Raw genomic sequence first — 22460 nt, forward strand, 5'->3', positions numbered from 1 at the left:
TTTTAGGTTCGTCTGGGGTAGAGAAATAAAACACACAGCTAGGTTCGTCTGAGGTGCGGTCGCGTGTTTAGTCGAACCGAAAGTTGAAGAAGAACCAATCACAGATCTCTTTCGCCGCGATGTCAAAGTTCAGGTCAAAGTTCACTGTTGTCTGCTCAAATTTGCGAGACAAACCTCTTCAAACTTTGTTCGTGGACAAAATTGGAAGTCGGGACCTAGCGGAATCGATTTCCTGGGTCACGTTGGCATAGCAACCGAAGGAGAAGGCACAAATCCGCGCGGTTTGGTCACAGGAATCGAAAAACCACCGAAAATCCTACCAGTATTATATAGTAGATGTACAAATATAAACACTATTTCAAACAAACAAAATCAGTTTTGGATTTATCCTGAAAAGCTAACTTCCATGACGACGTCAGATATATCTTTCTTTCTTTCTTTATTTGGTGTTTAACGTCGTTTTCAACCACGAAGGTTATATCGCGACGAGGGAAAGGGGGGAGATGGGATAGGGGAAAGGGGGGAGATGGGATAGAGCCACTTGTTAAGTGTTTCTTGTTCACAAAAGCACTAATCAAAAAATTGCTCCAGGGGCTTGCAACGTAGTACAATATATGACCTTACTGGGAGAATGCAAGTTTCCAGTACAAAGGACTAAACATTTCTTACATACTGCTTGACTAAAATCTTTACAAACATTGACTATATTCTATACAAGAACCACTTAACAAGGGTTAAAGGAGAAACAGAATCCGTTAGTCGCCTCATACGACATGCGGGGTGCAGAGAAATAAGGATGTGGAAAAGAAGACTTTTGGTAAGTGAAATAAAGGTGATTGATCCAGTCAGGTAGAAATAAGACAACAAGAAAAGAATTGGAAAACTGCAGGGAATAGTAGGGAGAGTTTTCTTGGAAGGAAATATAGGTGAAAGGACTGGTAAGGCAGAAATAAGACAAAAGAAGAGAAATAAAGGGGTGGGGTAGCTTGGTGATAACACTCCCACCGCGTGAAGGCGACCCCATGGGAGCACGTCAATATATGTTGTTGAAAGCTGTTGTTCTAAACATTACTCTCTATGAGGAGCTAACCTGGTGGGTGTGTGTGAGTGTGTGTGTGTGTGTGTGTTTGTGTGTGTGTGTAAGTGTGTGCGTGTGTGTGTGTGTGTTTGTGTGTGTGTATGCGCGCGCGCGCGCGTGTGTGTGTGTGTGTGTGTGTGTGTATGCGCGCGTGTGTGTGTGTGTGTGTGTATACGTGTGTATGTATGTGTGTGTGTGTGTGTGTGTATGTGTGTGTGCTTGCACACATGTATAGGTACGTTTGCTCTTTGATGGGTATTTTTCATTCCTATTCGAGATATCATTAATATAAATTGTATAATTGTATATGTTGTGTGTTTTTGGGATCGAATTTGAAAAGCATTTCAATATGTAGGGAAGCGCTATAATTATAAAAGTTCCATTATTATCATTATTTTAGTTCTTGAGACATCACAGTGCGCTTAGAGTTTTATAGAGCAAATCTTGAACTTAATCCCAGCGAAGCTGGAGGTATCACACGAACGCTATGCTGTAATCGACTTGAGAAATGTTCATGCCGATAATACATGATAAAGAAGGAATCTTTGTGCACAGACTCAGGCTACGGTTGGGGATGGAAGTCCACCAAAGATGTTTTGACGTCAATGCGTGTGTGGTTGTATGTGTGCACGTGTGTGTCTGTATGTGTGTGTGTGTGTGTGTGTGTGTGTGTGTGTAGGGAGTGGATCTATATATGTGTGTGTATGTATGTGTGTGTGTGTGTGTGTGTGTGCGTGTGTGTGCGTTCGCACGCGTGTATTTGTGCATGAGAGAGGGAGAGAGAGAGAGAGAGAGAGAGAGAGAGAGTGTGTAAGAGAGAGAGAGAGAGAGTGAGAGAGAGAGAGAGAGGGAGAGAGAGAGAGTAAGAGAGTAAGCGAGAGAGAGAGAGAGAGAGAGAGAGAGAGAGAGAGAGAGAGAGAGAGAGAGAGAGAGAGAGAGAGAGAGAGAGAGAGAGAGAGAGAGAGAGAGAGAGAGAGAGAGAGAGAGAGAGAGAGAGTGAGAGAGAGGCGATTTGTCTTTCGCGGGGGGTATGCAGTGCCTTGACTAGCTACGCGCTTTGTTCAATAATTTATTTGATCGATTTGCTCTATAAATCCCTAAGCGCACTGTGATTGTTTTATTAAAGATATTGTCAGTAACTTCAAGGGATTAGAACGTGTGACAAGGCACATTGTTCTGCAGGCGAGTGTATAACTGTGTGGACAGGTCGAGTTAGATCTACGTTTGTGTGTGTGTGCCGGCTTTTCTATGGTTTGCAAGCTTCTCGCCAGAGTTTCACATTTCTGGGGTATTGACGGTGTAATCGCCGACGATGATTTTACGATTGATGGCCCTCTGCACCGTTTTATCGATTAGCCACAAACAGTATGAGTTACAGTTGCTTAATGTTCCCGTAAGCATACAATTTCACTTTTATATTCAGTGAGACATCTACCAGAAGTTTATATGCTCACACACACACACACACACACACACACACACACACACACACACACGAACAAACACGCAAACACACACACACATACACACATACACACACACACACACACACACACACACACGCAAACACACACACACACACACCCACACACACTCACACAGCTACAGAAGCACGTGGAGTGATGTTTTCAAGTATTTTATTTCTCTGCAAGCATTAAGCAACACAACAACAACAATTGACAAGACGACCCCGCTGTAACATGTTGAATGCCATAGCGTTACTATCTGAGTCCGTAAGGTCTTTGTAACTTACTTACCAAGCTGTACTATATAGGCTTCCCGAAAAGTGATTGTCTAACAACAAACCAATCAATTGGATTGGGTTACATACATTTTGAAAGATTATGTATGGTAATAAAAACAATTACTATATCTTGACAACTTTTTCAGATAGCTTTACCATATTCTGTCTGTAAATGATATACATTGTTAGTCTTAGACCCGAGTTTTGTAATTACTATACATGTCCTCCAGAACCCACCATTTCATTTCCATTGTGTGTTTATGTGCTACGTCAAACTCATTCCCCTTCCCCTCAGTCCTTACATGCTTTTTGCCTTATTTGAAGAAAAGAAAATCATCTTGTTCGTGTATTTGAGCAATGTTACCTTCACTTGTTGTTCCTAATCCCATACGTTTTTTTTCTCCCTTTTTAAACAAAATTATTCTGTTTTAAACATTTAGTGACTAGCATTGGGTGTTTACTCTTTGGGCAGTAAACCAGCGGAACAAACAAACAACGAAAACGCATAACAAGAGAAAAGAAAATATTATATCCATGGCGAGAAAAGGTTTGGATGATTTCATCTTCTATTTCTTACAGGCTTCCCTGCTCGTTATCACAGAAGTTAAAAAAAAAGAGTTATTAAAAACACTATACATATGTGCTTAAGTGTCATATTCATTAAAGCTGTTTCACATTTGTGTTGATTGTAACGAAAAGAGCTTGGCTTTGTGAGGTCTTAGTGTGAATGTGGTATTCGTTCCACTGTATAGACGCTACAGCTTTTAAACTCAAGCTTTTTATGACAAACAGCAAAAGAAATAAAACATTGCAAAGAGCTTCTCAAAAACGCACATGTCTGGATGTTTTTGTAAGCCGTTTATTGAAGAACTTAATATTGTTTCATTGAATAACCAACTTTGGAGTGTTACTTATTATGAATTAGCCTGGGAGAATTGGCACACAAAATCAATAACACACTAACAACAACAAAACCAAACAACAACAACAACAACAACAACAACAACAACAACAACAACAACAACAACAACAACAACAACAACAACAGAAAAACGAACAAAAACAAACAAATGAGCAAATAGACAAGCAAATAAGCAAACAAAATGCATCGAATATATTGATTTGCAGCGTGGCTTAACGTCCATGAATATTGAAACATATTTGCTTCGGTACCTATTTAAGGGGTTCTAATGAGCCAAACTATACGGTTACATTGTTAAATGTTTTGTTTAAAAATGAGTATTTTCTTGTTTGCGGTTTATGCTTTACGTCACAGCGTAGAAGCCTCAAACAACTGTGCGTTAAGTTTGCTGAAGGATTATTCATGCACACCGTGGAAGCGGTCTGCTACAAACTATGGTTGGACTAGCAATGTCAGAGTCTATGCAGCAGAGCAAATTCTCGAAATATGGACTCTTTATTTTTTTCTTGGTTAGCTTCGCATTGTATCTCGGGTCATCGTCTTGCAGTAAGCTGTTGTAACTTTTCATACATAACATGTTGTTATGGGTACACAATGAAAATAACTGTATGCATGCAGCTTTCTGTCAAAACCTCACTGAAAGTACATATTGCTGAAGAGAGTGCTTCATGAGTGTATTTCAGTCTTTTTTTATTCATCCTTAGTATAAGCCTGCTTGACATTTGTAATCATCTTCGATGCTAATAACAGTTTGATAAAACTAAATGAAAAGTTAACCTGTAGCCATCAGAATATTTCCCCACACAGGTTTGTCGACTCGCAATCAAGAAATCATCATTTCCTCCGTATAATCATACAAGAATAACAGAAAGAAAAGTTACCAAAAGTTATCAGATGTTTATTAAACAATTCCGAGATCAGAACATGGAGTTATCATTTTGAATCATTCCTACTCTGAAGGTAAAAAGAACTAAGTTTGAGACGATTCGATTATCCTTGATTTAGGATTCGTTCATTAATATACATTTGGCAGCAAAAAAAAACCACGTCGTGTACTATCTTTTGCTGAAGGAAATATTTACACGTCTAATATCTAATATCTAAAAAGATAGTTCAAAAAGAGAAACAGCATTATTTAAACCGAGTGGATCGTGTTTACCCTGGTCGGTCAGATGCTTCAACTCTTTGACGGAAATATGTTTTAATACTCATGAGACGGGGTTTGCGGCAATCAGGTTTGAGAGAAGTCAAGGTCACACAGTTCATGTGGTGGCACTGGAGGCGACGTGATGTCAGCGGTCAAGGTGAGGAGACGTAGGCACAGAGGACGCCAAGGCATAGAGGTAGCAGCAGTGATGCACCTGCTGGAAACCAGAACGAGTCAGGTATATACTCTAAAACGTTTAGTCAAAAATACATATGCATGATAGAATACCATTTAAACTCAGATGTTTGCCTTAACAGGAAAAGGAAAAGTAGGTTTCAATGCCACACATGAATAAAGGATAAAACTAAACAATGATTAACAAGTCGCATGAAACAATATCGCAATATTAAGTCAATAACACCGATTCCAAACTAAAATGCAACCCATTAGACTTGACTGGATCAAATCATATTTGAAAAAACAAAACACAAGAAAAGTTAAATTTTGGAAACGTTTATTTCAGGATAAAAGAACAAGAACGTAGATCTAACGGCTTTTGAAGAGGACAAACAAGAAACATGGCATAACTATTTTTTTTAAATCGCCTGAGAGTAAAATCATTACAATGTGATAGTATATTGCCGAAAACGAGGATTGAGTTTCGTCGCAAGTGAATAAAATACTATAAGTTCCCATCTCTGTTCATTGGCTCTGTCGACGCCCGTTTTTAACCGCTTGCTTCCCTTTATTAGTTTATATAATAAACCGTCCATAGATCGTCGTTCTCCCGAACTGATTCCTTGGTATGTCATCGAGAATAGAGGATTATGGGTATTTTTCATACAATGACGTCAGCACTTTTCGGCGATTGGTCAATGCATTTCGTATCATTAATGTCGGTCACGCTTGAAATTATCGCTACTTCATATTGCTTTCCAAACTTATACGAAGTGACCGGGAGCGAAGGGTCAATTATGAACTGAATTAGCCCCGAAAAGTGAGATATAGAGAACAGTACACAAATACGAACGGAGAGACTCGGAAACTCCAGTCAGTCGTCGCCACGCTCGAGAAATCAAGTGTAATATTTGAAGTTAAAATCTCCTTCGCCTACAGTACGACAGAATAGCTCAGTTGGTAACGCGATCGATCATTATTTGTAAGCATTTCTTCTTCTGTACTGAACTCTATGTTCTTGTATATGTTATTCTTTTTGACTTATCCCAAAGGTTTTGAGTCGTGTATTGAAAAGTGCGTGAGTGCCCTTGAACAGCTTTCCCACAATCCTGTATTCTATTTTTAGTACGGGATATCCCCGAGGAAAGGTCAAAGGGCAAACGTATCACCGCGTGTCGACTGCTGGTAATAGTAGATACATACTTCTAGTATGATAGGCTTCTGGTTTCGTCAATAGAAACCATACCAATGTACGCAAGTAGCAGTGCAGGTCTCAAATTTGCTTTACTATATTGGAGAAAAAATAGAGGTACGGTAAGTCATGTTTTAAAGAAACAACTATCAAAATCAACAAACGGACCGCACGAAGTAATAACAGTGCACAGTGTTTAAAGAAGGAGCGGAGTACAGAACTAACTGGCGGGATTGTTATGTGAATGTGTCTGTTGCGTATCTTGTTCGTGTACTTGAAAGACCGATACAATGAAGTTCTATTAAGACATTGTTTTGTGTTGTCTACATCTAAACGTTTCAATAGACTGGCGCAATGGCCTAGTAGATACGATGCCGGCCTCCAAAGCGGAAGGTCCTGAGTTCGAATTCCGGTTGCGTCTGGTGAGTTAGGGGTCGAGATTTTTGCGATTTCCCGGGTCAACTTATGTGCAGACCTGCTATAGTGCCTTATCTCCGGTCGTGTGTACACACAGGTACAAGACTAAATGCACACGGAAAAGATCCCGTAATTCATGTCAGAGTTCGGTGAGTTATAGAAACCAAGCATGCATCCTCCGAAAGCGATGTGTGTCTGCCTAAATGTCGGGGTAAAAACGGACATACACGATAACAACTCACTCGTGCAAAATTATGAGTGAACGTAGGAGTTTCAACCCATGAGTAAAGCAGGAGAAGAAGAAGAAACGTTTCATTTCACTGAACTACCCTCCTTGTCATTTTTGATATTGATTTATGAACGTTGGAGTCTAGCTATAAGGAATGCATGTTCATTAAAAAAACCCGACTTGAGTAGTTAGATGATGTAATTGTGTTGAAATTTTGAGATCTGCTTGACTTAACTAGTTATTCATTTTCAAGTGTGTTAACGCTCTGGACATTTCGGTGTCTGTAATTGCGTACTTACCTCTCACAACTTGTACACCTGCGTTACTGGATTCTGTTGGAAGAAAAACAAGAATAAGACCACATACATTAGGTAAAATAACACTTGTGACAAATGGTTGCAGCAGCTACGATATACACGGCTTAGGACCAAATGATGAACATGCTTCATCCACCTTTATTTTGTTAGACCTTGTAAACACAAAACCACAAACACACGAACTGCTTTCAAAAAAAGCGTTTGAATGTATTGCTAGCTTACACATGATCATAACCATTGTATTTTACAATACACAAACTTAACAGACCAGCAATTTCTGAGTTTGCACGTTTGTATTGCGCAACGCTACATGTAGCTAACTTGCACCACGAGTGGATTGCATTCCCTACGTACCCTTACTTGCTTCGGGTTTTCCGTCTTACGTTAAACTACCAGGACAATGATCTTACATGAGTAGTAAACAAATTGCAGTTAGTCCTTTACTTCTTTGAATGACACTATGAAGGTTTACAAATAGATATATGACTGAATCGCGGCCAGACGCCCAAGGCGATATGCGCTGGGAATCGCAAGAAGCACTGTCCCTTTAAATCAACATTATTTTGGTATATCCTGGGGAAATAGATCTATGAAAATAAACTAGAGGCAAGCTTTACTTCAAAACCAACTTCTGAAAACACAAGCGCCACTGTGTACATTTCGTTGATATTTAACTCATTTGCTCATGAGAAACATCTTTCCTTGTCCATTGTGGGGGTGGTCGCAATCAGACAAGGGAAAGCTGAACTCACTGAAGCAAGAGTAGTGTAGCTTCCCTCTTCATAACTGACGTAAAGCATGTTTCATGACAGAACTCTAGCTGTATATTTAAACATAATGTCATCATGATTATTGTGTTATACTGACTGATATACATATTTCCAGACAAACATCACTTTAAACATTTGCCAACGAAAGGGGAGACTGCATGGCCATACACTTTGTGACAAAGTTGAAAGGTGTCCCCTTGACTGTGGAACAAACCATGATGTGTTAATGCTCTCTCTGTGGCTGTGTTTGTTTACTCACGTGCGGTCTGACTTGGCTTTATTGTAGGAGGAACACCACCTTGTGAAAAACAAAACAAAACAAGAAAAAACAAAGCTGAACAAAACATTTGAAACAGATTACATATTAAAGATATAACCAAAACAGTTAGAATGAGAAAAAACCCAGGTTGAGTCCAACGTAAGGAAGGGGACAAAAGAAACAACGACAACTCTAAAAATAGAATACAAATACTCAAACGTACTCAACATGGCAAATGTACACATTTTTGATTTCCGTGTCACGTTGGAACGATATGTCAAATTCAGCGGAATTTTATTCTTTGAACAAAGTTTATGAAGGCAAATGGTTGCTTCATGGCTTCAGAGTGCACAATGTTTGTCGACACATAAAACCCCTACACCAAAGTTTTGTTTTAAACTTTACCTAATTGTTTGAAATGACTATGAGGAGGAAACAGAGGTATGATATATGGAGGTTACAACACGAGTGGTTTTTTATATGGCTTGTATTTCAAGACCCAGCTGATGAATATCAAGGGACTCACGAGCCTCTGGCGAGTGGCGAGTGAGTCCCTTTTATATTCTGGCTGGGTCTTGACTGAAATACAAGCCATAAATTATTTTAAAAAATCACTCGTGTTGTAACCTGTATATCCCATGAAGATCTAAAAGACAAAGTGTGACGGAAACATCAAGCTTTAGTTGTCTGTTCAGATGAGGCACTGAGGGCTTAACCTCTGCACATACCTTATTCTAAAGGCATGCCTTGTTGATCTATGTCAGGTCGGTGCATAATGGTGGCTTGGTTGTTCCCGTCAGTTGAAAGCCTCTTACTCTGATTTGACTGAATTCCTTGTGGTTACACACGCATCTCCTGAGATAATGGACACCTTAATCATCTATAGGGCCTTCTGCGCCGCAGAAGAGCTAGAAATACTCGCAAAATGCATTAAACAGCTTGTCCAGAGAACAATCGTAGTCGTTGATGTACCGATAAGGGCGTGTGTACCGGGCACGCTGTAACTTTACAAGAGCATAGCCTGAACATAGCAATGCTGGTCGGACGAACTGAATTTTAACGATTGCTAGTTTGACTTCTGTTTAAGTTGAGAGCAGGAGCACAAACACTCAAACACATACGGTTTGTCATGTTGATCACAAGAGAGAAATAGAACAGCGAATAGAAGGAAACATAACAGATTACCTCCAAAAAATATGAGGCGATGGACGACAGACGTCATGAAATCTATGACGCTGTGATGATAGTCTCGGCAAGACTAAAACTCAGCTATCGCACTAAACGACTCTCGCGCAAGTTTTCAAAAGCGTGGTAACCCCTTGCACATTCTGTCGACAGGTACATGTGCATTTTGGAATGTCAAGGACGACAGAAAGTAGAGCCAGCTATGATGTATTTGTTGCATCCTTATTTATCCACTACTTTATGTGTTATAAGGGTGCAATTGTTACATCATAGATGCAACAAGAGAACAAAGAAGAAATATACCTAGAGTACATTTACAGAGACAAAGAAGGGAGGTCATGGGATATGTAGAGGTTACACGCCGAGTCTCAGTGATTATTAAAAATAATGGTCGAAGTTAGCAGATCATGAAAAATGCGAGCTTTAGCGAGCTTTTTCATGACCGCGAACTGAGACCATTATTTTTTATAATCACTGAGACGAGGTGTGTAACCTCTTTATTCCTCCTTTCTTCAGTTATTCAAAGAAAAGAGGAGGTTTTTTGCGAAAGTTTGATCGAATCCTATTCACTCAACCAGTCAACCTGCGCAGGCGATCGATTAATGCGCGGTTGTATAGTTCCGTGCAAATCATTCCATTCTGTTAACACTTCTTGTCAGTTTTCCTATTTTGGACTAAAATCAAGTACACAGATATGCTGTTATTCTGCTGTGGCGGCAAGGCAGATATTGTGTGTTCTGTATATGTTTTGGTATCGCTTAGGATAATGTTCTTTCGTCAAATGGGACTAGCAGACGAACTTTTGCACCCGTGTTCCAACGTTAAAAACTGTATAAAGTTCAGTTTTCTGGGGAAAATAGTGTATGAAACCGCTTTATGTTGTTTAAATTGATGAGATGTGTGCATTTGGTTGCGTGTGATCTGTTTATTAAATGAAATATTGTTGAAAACTGACCGTCGGATTGCAGTCTGTTGTCGAAGAAACTGAGTGAAAAGAAGGGGAACTACTCTTGTCGCTAGACAAAGTATGAGTTACTTGCCTTGCGGGAAATTGCTTGTGATGAACGTTTGAGCACGGCAAATCTAGATTCAGAAAACAACCGAACTCATGGATTTTATATGAAGATTCATGTGTTCAGGCCTGTAGTTGTTAATTTAAATGCGGTATGTTTGTATTGTTTGCTCCAGAGATGTATACTTCGTACGTTAGAGCGTTCGGAACTTTTCAGTCGCAAAAAGTAGTACTGAAACAGAACAACTTCTCAACCCATTGCACTATCGAGGATTCAGGCTGTTGCTGGGTCGTTATTTGTTTGGTTGCTGGGTCATTATCGAAAAATAACTACCCCTACAAGTTTACAGAGGTAAAGAAGCAGAGGGGGGAATAAATATCAATACGTCTGTTTCGCATAATGTCACACACAGGGGAATTGAGCATTTCGGGAAAAGGTCATTTCAGTTATTCACGACGCAGTCCTTTTAATACATTTTAAGTGTATTGCAATTTTATTTGTTGTTGTTGGGGGGGGGGGGGAGATGGTCTGGTGGGGGTAGACCACATAACTAATTTTTTTATTACAATGATTTGATTTAATGATTAATCATGTTAAAAGTGAGTTTGAACTGTAAGGTAGTAACATTTTTGGTGGACACTGTGTGAAAAAACAGGATGCACATTAAAATAATTTATGATGATTTGTATATTAAGAGAAAAGGACGTCTCTGTGTTTATTTACAAGAACAAGAACAAGAGTGTTAGTGCGATTAAATGTCATGTGATTACAAGGTTTGTGCACTAGTTTTCCAGGAATGACATCACACATACACACTACACACACACACACACACACACACGCGCGCGCGCGCGCGCGTGCACGCACATACACACACACACACACACACACACACAACCACACACACATACACACACACGAACACATACACACATACACACTCGAACACACACACACATACACACACACACACATACACACTCGAACACACACACACACCCACACACACACACACACACACACACACACACACACACACACACACACACATATATATATATATATATATATATATATATATATATATACACGCACACTCGAACATATGCACACACATATCTATTTACCTGCTGGTTTGCCACAGCGTACTGCAGATACGGTACCAGAATTGCAGGTAGAAGCAGAAAGAATTTCACAGTCCCCCAAATTTTTTTCGTCGCCGTCACACTTAAATATTGCAGCGAAACCATACCATTGTACGCAAGTAGCAATGCAGGTCTCAAATTTGCTTTACTATCTTGGAGAACAAATAGAGGTACGGTAAGTCATGTTTTAAAGAAACAACTATCAAAACGACAGTAATTGTTTGAAATCAACCGACGGACCGCACGAAGTAATAACAGTGCACAGTGTTTAACGAAGGAGCGGAGTACAGAACTAACTGGCGGGATTGTTATGTGAATGTGTCTGTTTCGTATCTTGTTCGTGTACTTGAAAGACCGATACAATGAAGTTCTATTAAGACATTGTTTTGTGTTGTCTACATCTAAACGTTTCAATAGACGGGCGCAATGGCCTAGTAGATACTATAGAATATTGATATTTTATGATGCAACGCGCCGTATTGCCGCGTTTCGGTATATAGACGCGTGAGGCAGGAATAGCCTCCCTTGACCTATCGGCCATACTGTCTCGACCATGTAACGGTCGCTCCGACAATATAAGCGCTAAAGAGGTAATAATACTTTATTTTGACTGCCATTAATCTAGTCTGTTTACATTTTAAACACTTATAGTTCGTACTATTGCAATCACAACTCGATAAGTTGTTATCTAGTTTCATTTTAAAAGAGCACGTGCTTATCATGGTTTCGTTGTTTTCTTTGTTGCAGTCAGTTGTCATTCGTATGAGACTGAATAAATTCTTGAAAGACACGGAAGTGTTGTCATTTATGACAACTGACTCTTTAGCGCTTATATTGTCGGAGCGACCGTTACATGGTCGAGACAGTATGGCCGATAGGTCAAGGGAGCCGATGCCGGCCTCCAAAGCGGAAGGTCCTGAGTTCGAATTCCGGTTGCGTCTGGTGAGTTAGGGTCGAGATTTTTGCGATCTCCCGGGTCAACTTATGTGCAGACCTGCTATGTAGAGGTTACATGCCGAGTCTCAGTGATTATCAAAAATAATGGTCGAAGTTAGCGGATCATGAAAAATGCGAGCTTTAGCGAGCTTTTTCATGACCGCGAACTGAGACCATTATTTTTGATAATCACTGAGACGAGGTGTGTAACCTCTTTATTCCTCCTTTCTTCAGTTATTCAAATAAAAGAGGAGGTTTTTTGCGAAAGTTTGATCGAATCCTATTCACTCAACCAGTCAACCTGCGCAGGCGATCGATTAATGCGCGGTTGTATAGTTCCGTGCAAATCATTCCATTCTGTTAACACTTCTTGTCAGTTTTCCTATTTTGGACTAAAATCAAGTACACAGATATGCTGTTATTCTGCTGTGGCGGCAAAGGCAGATATTGTGTGTTCTGTATATGTTTTGGTATCGCTTAGGATAATGTTCTTTCGTCAAATGGGACTAGCAGACGAACTTTTGCACCCGTGTTCCAACGTTAAAAACTGTATGAAGTTCAGTTTTCTGGGGAAAATAGTGTATGAAACCGCTTTATGTTGTTTAAATTGATGAGATGTGTGCATTTGGTTGCGTGTGATCTGTTTATTAAATGAAATATTGTTGAAAACTGACCGTCGGATTGCAGTCTGTTGTCGAAGAAACTGAGTGAAAAGAAGGGGAACTACTCTTGTCGCTAGACAAAGTATGAGTTACTTGCCTTGGGAAATTGCTTGTGATGAACGTCTGATCTAGATTCAGAAAACAACCGAACTCATGGATTTTATATGGAGATTCATGTGTTCAGGCCTGTAGTTGTTAATTTAAATGCGGTATGTTTGTATTGTTTGCTCCAGAGATGTATACTTCGTACATTAGAGCGTTCGGAACTTTTCAGTCGCAAAAAGTAGTACCGAAACAGAACAGCTTCTCAACCCATTGCACTATCGAGGATTCAGGCTGTTGCTGGGTCGTTATTTGTTTGGTTGCTGGGTCATTATCGAAAAATAACTACCCCTACAAGTTTACAGAGGTAAAGAAGCAGAGGGGGGAATAAAGTGCCTTATCTCCGGTCGTGTGTACACACAGGTACAAGACTAAATGCACACGGAAAAGATCCCGTAATTCATGTCAGAGTTCGGTGAGTTATAGAAACCAAGCATGCATCCTCCGAAAGCGATGTATGTCTGCCTAAATGTCGGGGTAAAAACGGACATACACGATAACAACTCACTCGTGCAAAATTATGAGTGAACGTAGGAGTTGCAACCCATGAGTAAAGCAGGAGAAGAAGAAGAAACGTTTCATTTCACTGAACTACCCTCCTTGTCATTTTTGATATTGATTTATGAACGTTGGAGTCTAGCTATAAGGAATGCATGTTCATTAAAAAACCGACTTGAGTAGTTAGATGATGTAATTGTGTTGAAATTTTGAGATCTGCTTGACTTAACTAGTTATTCATTTTCAAGTGTGTTAACGCTCTGGACATTTCGGTGTCTGTAATTGCTTACTTACCTCTCACAACTTGTACACCTGCGTTACTGGATTCTGTTGGAAGAAAAACAAGAATAAGACCACATACATTAGGTAAAATAACACTTGTGACAAATGGTTGCAGCAGCTACGATATACACGGCTTAGGACCAAAGGATGAACATGCTTCATCCACCTTTATTTTGTTAGACCTTGTAAACACAAAACCACAAACACACGAACTGCTTTCAAAAAAAGCGTTTGAATGTATTGCTAGCTTACACATGATCATAACCATTGTATTTTACAATACACAAACTTAACAGACCAGCAATTTCTGAGTTTGCACGTTTGTATTGCGCAACGCTACATGTAGCTAACTTGCACCACGAGTGGATTGCATTCCCTACGTACCCTTACTTGCTTCGGGTTTTCCGTCTTACGTTAAACTACCAGGACAATGATCTTACATAAGTAGTAAACAAATTGCAGTTAGTCCTTTACTTCTGTGAATGACACTATGAAGGTTTACAAATAGATATATGACTGAATCGCGGCCAGACGCCCAAGGCGATATGCGCTGGGAATCGCGAGAAGCACTGTCCCTTTAAATCAACATTATTTTGGTATATCCTGGGGAAATAGATCTATGAAAATAAACTAGAGGCAAGCTTTACTTCAAAACCAACTTCTGAAAACACAAGCGCCACTGTGTACATTTCGTTGATATTTAGCTCATTTGCTCATGAGAAACATCTTTCCTTGTCCATTGTGGGGGTGGTCGCAATCAGACAAGGGAAAGGTGAACTCACTGAAGCAAGAGTAATGTAACTTCCCTCTTCATAACTGACGTAAAGCATGTTTCATGACAGAACTCTAGCTGTATATTTAAGCATAATGTCAGCATGATTATTGTGTTATACTGACTGATATACATATTTCCAGAAAAACATCACTTTAAACATTTGCCAACGAAAGGGGAGACTGCATGGCCATACACTTTGTGACAAAGTTGAAAGGAGTCCCCCTTGACTGTGGAACGAACTATGATGTGTTAATGCTCTCTCTGTGGCTGTGTTTGTTTACTCACGTGCGGTCTGACTTGGCTTATTTGCAGCAGGAACACCAGCTTGTGAAAAACAAAACAAAACAAGAAAAAACAAAGCTGAACAAAACATTTGAAACAGATTACATATTAAAGATATAACCAAAACAGTTAGAATGAGAAAAAAACCCAGGTTGAGTCCAACGTAAGGAAGGGGACAAAAGAAACAACGACAACTCTAAAAACAGAATACAAATACTCAAATGTACTCAACATGGCAAATGTACACATTTTTGATTTCCGTGTCACGTACAAACGATATGTCAAATTCAGCGGAATTTTATTCTTTGAACAAAGGTTATGAAGGCAAATGGTTGCTTCATGGCTTCAGAGTGCACAATGTTTGTCGACACATAAAACCCCTACACAAACGTTTTGTTTTTAAACTTTACCTAATTGTTTGAAATGACTATGAGGAGGAAACAGAGGTATGATATATAGAGGTTACAACACTTGCCAACGAAAGGGGAGACTGCATGGCCATACACTTTGTGACAAAGTTGAGTCCCCCTTGACTGTGGAACAAACCATGATGTGTTAATGCTCTCTCTGTGGCTGTGTTTGTTTACTCACGTGCGGTCTGACTTGGCTTATTTGCAGCAGGAACACCAGCTTGTGAAAAACAAAACAAAACAAGAAAAAACAAAGCTGAACAAAACATTTGAAACAGATTACATATTAAAGGTATAACCAAAACAGTTACAATGAGAAAAAACCCAGGTTGAGTCCAACGTAAGGAAGGGGACAAAAGAAACAACGACAACTCTAAAAATAGAATACAAAAATGTACTCAACATGGCAAATGTACACATTTTTGATTTCCGTGTCATGTACGAACGATATGTCAAATTCAGCGGAATTTTATTCTTTGAACAAAGGTTATGAAGGCAAATGGTTGCTTCATGGCTTCAGAGTGCACAATGTTTGTCGACACATAAAACCCCTACACCAAAGTTTTGTTTTTAAGCTTTACCTAATTGTTTGAAATGACTATGAGGAGGAAACAGAGGTATGATATATAGAGGTTACAACACGAGTGGTTTTTTATATGGCTTGTATTTCAGTCAAGACCCAGCGGATGAATATCAAGGGACTCACGAGCCTCTGGCGAGTGAGTCCCTTTGATATTCCCGCTGGGTCTTGACTGAAATAGCCTACAAGCCATATAAAAAATCACGAGTGTTGTAACCTGTATATCCCATGAAGATCTAAAAGACAAAGTGTGACGGAAACATCAAGCTTTAGTTATCTGTTTAGATGAGGCACTGATGGCTTAACATCTGCACATACCTTATTCTAAAGGCACGCCTGTCGATCTATGTCAAGTCGGTGCATAATGGTGGCTTGGTTGTCCCCGTCAGTTGAAAGCCTCTTACACGGATTTGACTGAATACCTAGTGGTTACACATGCATCTCCTGAGATCTTGGACACCTTAATCATCTATAGGGCCTTCTGCGCCGCAGAAGAGCTACAAATACTCGCAACATGCATTAAACAGCTTGTCCAGAGAACAATCGTAGTCGATGATGTACCGATGAGGGCGTGTGTACCGGCACGCTGTAACTTTACAAGAGCATAGCCTGAACATAGCAATGCTGGTCGGACGAACTGAATTTTTAACGATTGCTAGTTTGACTTCTGTTTAAGTTGAGAGCACGAGCACACACACTCAAACACATACGGCTTGTCATGTTGATCACAAGAGAGAACAAGTCGCGTAAGGCGAAAATACAATATTTAGTCAAGTAGCTGTCGAACTCACAGAATGAAACTGAACGCAATGCCATTTTTCAGCAAGACCGTATACTCGTAGCATCGTCAGTCCACCGCTCATGGCAAAGGCAGTGAAATTGACAAGAAGAGCGGGGTAGTAGTTGCGCTAAGAAGGATAGCACGCTTTTCTGTACCTCTCTTTGTTTTAACTTTCTGAGCGTGTTTTTAATCCAAACATATCATATCTATATGTTTTTGGAATCAGGAACCGACAAGGAATAAGATGAAAGTATTTTTAAATTGATTTGGACAATTTAATTTTAATAATAATTTTTATATATTTAATTTTCAGAGCTTGTTTTTAATCCGAATATAACATATTTATATGTTTTTGGAATTAGCAAATGATGGAAAATAAGATAAACGTAAATTTGGATCGTTTTATAAATTTTTATTTTTTTTTTTACAATTTTCAGATTTTTAATGACCAAAGTCATTAATTAATTTTTAAGCCACCAAGCTGAAATGCAATACCGAAGTCCGGGCTTTGTCGAAGATTACTTGACCAAAATTTCAACCAATTTGGTTGAAAAATGAGGGCGTGACAGTGCCGCCTCAACTTTCACGAAAAGCCGGATATGACGTCATCAAAGACATTTATCAACAAAATGAAAAAAACGTATGGGGATTTCATACCCAGAAACTCTCATGTCAAATTTCATAAAGATCGGTCCAGTAGTTTAGTCTGAATCGCTCTACACACACACACAGACACACACACACACACACACGCACACACACACGCACATACACCACGACCCTCGTTTCGATTCCCCCTCGATGTTAAAATATTTAGTCAAAACTTGACTAAATATAAAAATATGAGGCGATGGACGACAGACGTCATGAAATCTATGACGCTGTGATGATAGTCTCGGCAAGACTAAAACTAAGCTATAGCACCAAACGACTCTCGCGCAAGTTTTCAAAAGCGTGGTAACCCCTTGCACATCCGGTCGACAGGTACATGTGCATTTTTGAATGTCAAGGACGACAGAAAGTAGAGCCAGCTATGATGTATTTGTTGCATCCTTATTTATCCACTACTTTATGTGTTATAAGGGTGCAATTGTTACATCATAGATGCAACAAGAGAACAAAGAAGAAATATACCTAGAGTACATTTACAGAGACAAAGAAGGGAGGTCATGGGATATATATCAATACGTCTGTTTCGCATAATGTCACACACAGGGGAATTGAGCATTTCGGGAAAAGGTCATTTCAGTTATTCACGACGCAGTCTTTTAATACATTTTAAGTGTATTGCAATTTTATTTGTTGTTGTTGGGGGGGGGGGGGGGGTGGGGGGGAGATGCTCTGGATGGGGGTAGACGACATAACTAATTTTGTTTATTACAATGATTTGATTTAATGATTAATCATGTTAAAAGTGAGTTTGAACTGTAAGGTAGTAACATTTTTGGTGGACACTGTGTGAAAAAACAGGATGCACATTAAAATAATTTATGATGATTTGTATATTAAGAGAAAAGGACGTCTCTGTGTTTATTTACAAGAACAAGAACAAGAGTGTTAGTGCGATTAAATGTCATGTGATTACAAGGTTTGTGCACTAGTTTTCCAGGAATGACATCACACATACACACTACACACACACACACATACACACTCACACGCGTGCGCGCGCGCGCACGCACGCACACACACACACACACACACACACACACACACACACACACACACACACACACACACACACACACACAGACACGAACACATACACACATACACACTCGAACACACACACACACACACACACACACACACACACATACACACACACACACACATACACACTCAAACACACACACACACACACACACACACACACACACACACACACACACACACTCACACTCACACACACACACACACATATATATATAAACGCACACTCGAACATATGCACACACATATCTATTTACCTGCTGGTTTGCCACAACGTACTGCAGATATGATACCAGAATTGCAGGTAGAAGCAGAACTAATTTCACAGTCCCCCAAATGTTGTTCGTCGCCGTCACACTTAAATATTGCAGCGAAAAAAATTGTTGTAGCTGAAGGGGACCCAAATTCACCGTTGGTCAGTGCTTTTGCATTAGACCTGAAATGAAATCAGATCTGCTTTCGGCTCAATTGAAACATGTCGTCTATGTGTCCGCCTTACAAGCAAGTTAAAACTTAGCAGTCTGTCAGTCAGACAGACAGAGAGGCAGCCAGCCAGCCAGCCAGCCAGCCAGCAAGCCAGACGGACGGACGGTCGGGCGAACGGGCTATATAAATTGATATGCATGAACAAGTTGGTCGCATGGGGCCCCAATGGCTCGGGGTTGAATAAACCACGAGAACTGGTGTGTGGTTTAAACGTGCTAAATAGCAATTCAAGTGATCTGTAAGTGTCATTTAATGTTGTTGAATGCTGTTAAGAGTGTGTCCCATGAGGTATAGTATTGCTGTTTTAGTGAAAGGTATCATCGTTCTGTAAAACTCCTGGGAGGCGGAGTGGGGTTTTAACCTCATTTGAAAACGACTTGAAAACAGCTAACAGGTTTTATCTCCTCTTTGGTTACATTTAGGAACCACATTTTGGCTACGACCGTCTGCACCCCAAATCCAAGCTACAAATCACATTTTACTTAAATCGACCCGTAGATACCAGAGATATAACTCTGGACGGACAGAAAAACAGACCAACAAACAAACAATTATATACACCGACGGATAGAGCTAGAGTAAAACTTATACATCCCCGAATAAACGGAAAAAGGCAACCCTAAGCTATATATTTTGAGTTCTGTAGTATTTCAGGCCTTAGGTGTTGTTTTGGGCGGGTGGGTTAAACCTTCAGGGGGTCATGTCCCATTTTTTTTATTTAAAGAAATGAAATATTTTCTAAGGTTAGGATCTGCAAGTAGTTTCCGGGCCTTGGAGAGTTGCCCGATTTTGTTGCAGCGTCAAGACTTAGACAATATTTGTACGTGAAGGATAAAAGACAGTGTTATGACAAACTTTAACTTTGTGACGATATATTTCTACATGCATTAAAGGCTTACTAACTCGCTCCCGTGTTTACGATGTGTAGTTTGCCCACAATCGATGTCAAATGCATCATAAGGCCATATAATGACGATATGTCGCAATGCGCGGATATACATGCATTACAGCTTGTTCTAGCCTCTGAAAAAGTGAGGATGTCAACAAAGACGCGGAGTTATTTCCCTTGCGTCAACGTTACCTCTGTTGGCAAATCTATAAATAGGACGATCTAGATCAAAATAAAAATTCAAATATCTCAACATTTAAGGGGTCCTAGACCACAATATCTTGCAGGGAACTTAATTTAGCATGTCTCCAGCTGTGGGTAAAGCAATTAGCGTGAATAGTTATCAGCTTTCTATGCCTTTAAGATCCCATGTATGTTTGTTTTCTTTCATGACGGGTAGTACAAGCCGGCCAATCTATTGTTCCTCTCGAAAGTTGTTGGTTCTCTAGAACTGCCGGCCGCGCCGCCCTTATCTAGAGACCCTACTCTTACATACTCAGGCTTAGAAATCTGGCGGCATCCATGTGCAATATGCTCTGTTCTGTAGCATTACAACCGCCTAATTCGCTCTAATTGTACATTTGACGTCATATTGTTCGGAATGACAAGTCTGCATTCTTCTTTTGTTTTCTCTCTTTATTTGGCAAAAAATTAGGGTTTTTTTTAACAAAGAACCCTTTTTTCCTGAAATACTTCGGCTCATTGTTGGAGTTCATTCATGCAAAGCAGGAGTAAGACATAATACTGTTTATACAAACATCGGGCATTAGTGAATTTTTGTTATATGTCATCAGCACATCCTATAACCACTCAAACATTGTAAACAATACTCACGTGCCATAGCCTTCGTATCTGCACACAACTTGTGCATCCTTGTCATCCCAACCATCAGCACAAATCGAATACCGAGTGCCTTCAAAGATGTATTCGACACGTCCTTCGTACTCATTAGTACCACCAGACAGTTTCCCATCAACTGCGAAATTCCAAATAAGATATGCAGTCCAAAAAATAGTAATATTTGAAACAGGAACTTCTGCATAAACACCATTATCCAGTAGTGATGGCAAAGCAAATCACGACATCCGAAGAGTATACTTCTAAAATATGTATATTGTCAAAATGTCTCTTTACAGCTAACTTAATCCTTGTTTTGCTCTAAGTGTTAGCTAAATTGACTCACCCAACACAAGTGATCCCCATAGCACCAACAATAAAGTCTTCATGTTTTGCAACGTTGGTGTCAGACGCAGGGACCCGTCGATGATCTTGCTTGGCTGATAGTCTTCTTGTAGCAGAAGCCAAACGCTCAATTACTCTCTCACTTCAAGGCGGGACGATCAGCAAAGTGTTTCGTAACGGGAAAAGTGAGCCGTGGCGCTCAACCTTGTGCCGTATCCCTTTTTATATGTGTTACTAAGATTGGTTTTTAATTAGCCTTTAATACCCCAATCATCGTATTGCCACACTTTCCTCCCTCTTAATAGACCAGGAAAGTGGTAAAAACAAATTATCCTTTGGGGATGACCCAACTCTGGTACGCAATTTTGCAATACCTTCTTCTTCTTCAGCGTTCCAGAATTTGTCTGGTTACGTGTGAGCTCGTTTGCCCATTTGGGTTCCCCACACTATACTCTGAGAGCATAGTCAGCCCACTCCGCTTTTGTTGAGTAGGCATGCTGTGTATTTTCGTGTTTCCATAACCAACCGAACTCTGACATGGATTACAGGATCTTTTTCGTGCGCACCTGGTCTTTTGCTTGCGTGTACACACGAAGGGGGTTAAGTCACAAGCAGGTCTGCACATAAGTTGACCTGGTAGATCGGAAAAACCAAAAGCATGGCTTTGACATTCTTGTAGTTTTCTATTGCGAAAGTGCAGCATCAGATAAGTTTTGTCTTCCCGCCATATAAAGAAGGCTGGTGGTCGTGGTACATTGTACTACGCGCGCGCGCGCGTGCGTGCATGCGTGCGTTCGTGTGTGTGTATGTGTGTGTGTGTGTGTGTGTGTGTGGGGGGGGGTTAACCATATAAACTACACAGTTTGATTTCGAGTTTGTGATCATGTAACCAAGTGCAAGGGGTGCCTCAAGGCTGGAGTCTTAACCTTTTTAAAGAAATGTACTTTTGTAAAGGGACTTTTTCTGTAAGTTCATGAAGTTCTGAGTCCAAAACTAAGGCTTGACGTGCTAATGTTCACACTACACAATTGACATTTGGGTATGAGGTATCAGACTCTTCCATAGAATCAGTAAATGAAACAATACTGATAAATGTTTAAGATTGTTGTGGATATGCAATCAAAAACCTATTACATTTTCACAACCAAAGAAAGATAAAGAACACATAAATACAGTTGTGATTCTGGTAAATTGAGAAACAAAATGACAACTGTGTACTAACGTTTGTAACTAAAAGATTACGTCATTTTGTATTGCATTTTGAAAAACTCTCTCCCATTTCGCAAG

The 22460-nt window shown here is 39.9% G+C and overlaps 1 protein-coding gene across 2 annotated transcripts; it reads right to left on the bottom strand.

Moving 5' to 3' along the window:
- Nucleotides 1–2698: 2698 nt before the first annotated feature.
- On the bottom strand, nucleotides 2699–21371 carry LOC138963805 (lysyl oxidase homolog 2-like). 2 transcript variants are annotated; one of them, XM_070335656.1, is made up of 9 exons: nucleotides 21175–21371; nucleotides 20826–20967; nucleotides 18874–19052; nucleotides 15724–15762; nucleotides 15136–15174; nucleotides 14088–14120; nucleotides 8253–8291; nucleotides 7206–7238; nucleotides 2699–5108 (listed from the first exon to the last, which is right to left on the bottom strand). In XM_070335656.1, the coding sequence occupies exons 1-9, from the start codon at nucleotides 21215–21217 to the stop codon at nucleotides 5044–5046; spliced, it is 612 nt and encodes a 203-aa protein (XP_070191757.1). In that variant the 5' UTR covers nucleotides 21218–21371; the 3' UTR covers nucleotides 2699–5043. The 2 variants fall into 2 exon arrangements, with proteins under 2 accessions (XP_070191757.1, XP_070191759.1); XM_070335658.1 differs by lacking the exons at nucleotides 7206–7238; nucleotides 8253–8291.
- Nucleotides 21372–22460: the final 1089 nt, after the last annotated feature.

This window comes from Littorina saxatilis, linkage group LG4 (assembly GCF_037325665.1).
Source record: "Littorina saxatilis isolate snail1 linkage group LG4, US_GU_Lsax_2.0, whole genome shotgun sequence".
Taxonomy (NCBI): Eukaryota; Metazoa; Mollusca; class Gastropoda; order Littorinimorpha; family Littorinidae; genus Littorina; species Littorina saxatilis.

Excerpts from the sequence above, each read along its gene's own strand:
- LOC138963805 (XM_070335656.1), bottom strand. The coding sequence starts at position 21,217 with ATGAAGACTTTATTGTTGGTGCTATGGGGATCACTTGTGTTGG. Across the intron at positions 19,053-20,825 it reads AGATACGAAGGCTATGGCAC|GTCTAATGCAAAAGCACTGA; the intron begins GTGAGTATTGTT and ends ATTTCATTTCAG. Across the intron at positions 7,239-8,252 it reads AAAGCCAAGTCAGACCGCAC|AATCCAGTAACGCAGGTGTA; the intron begins GTGAGTAAACAA and ends TTCTTCCAACAG.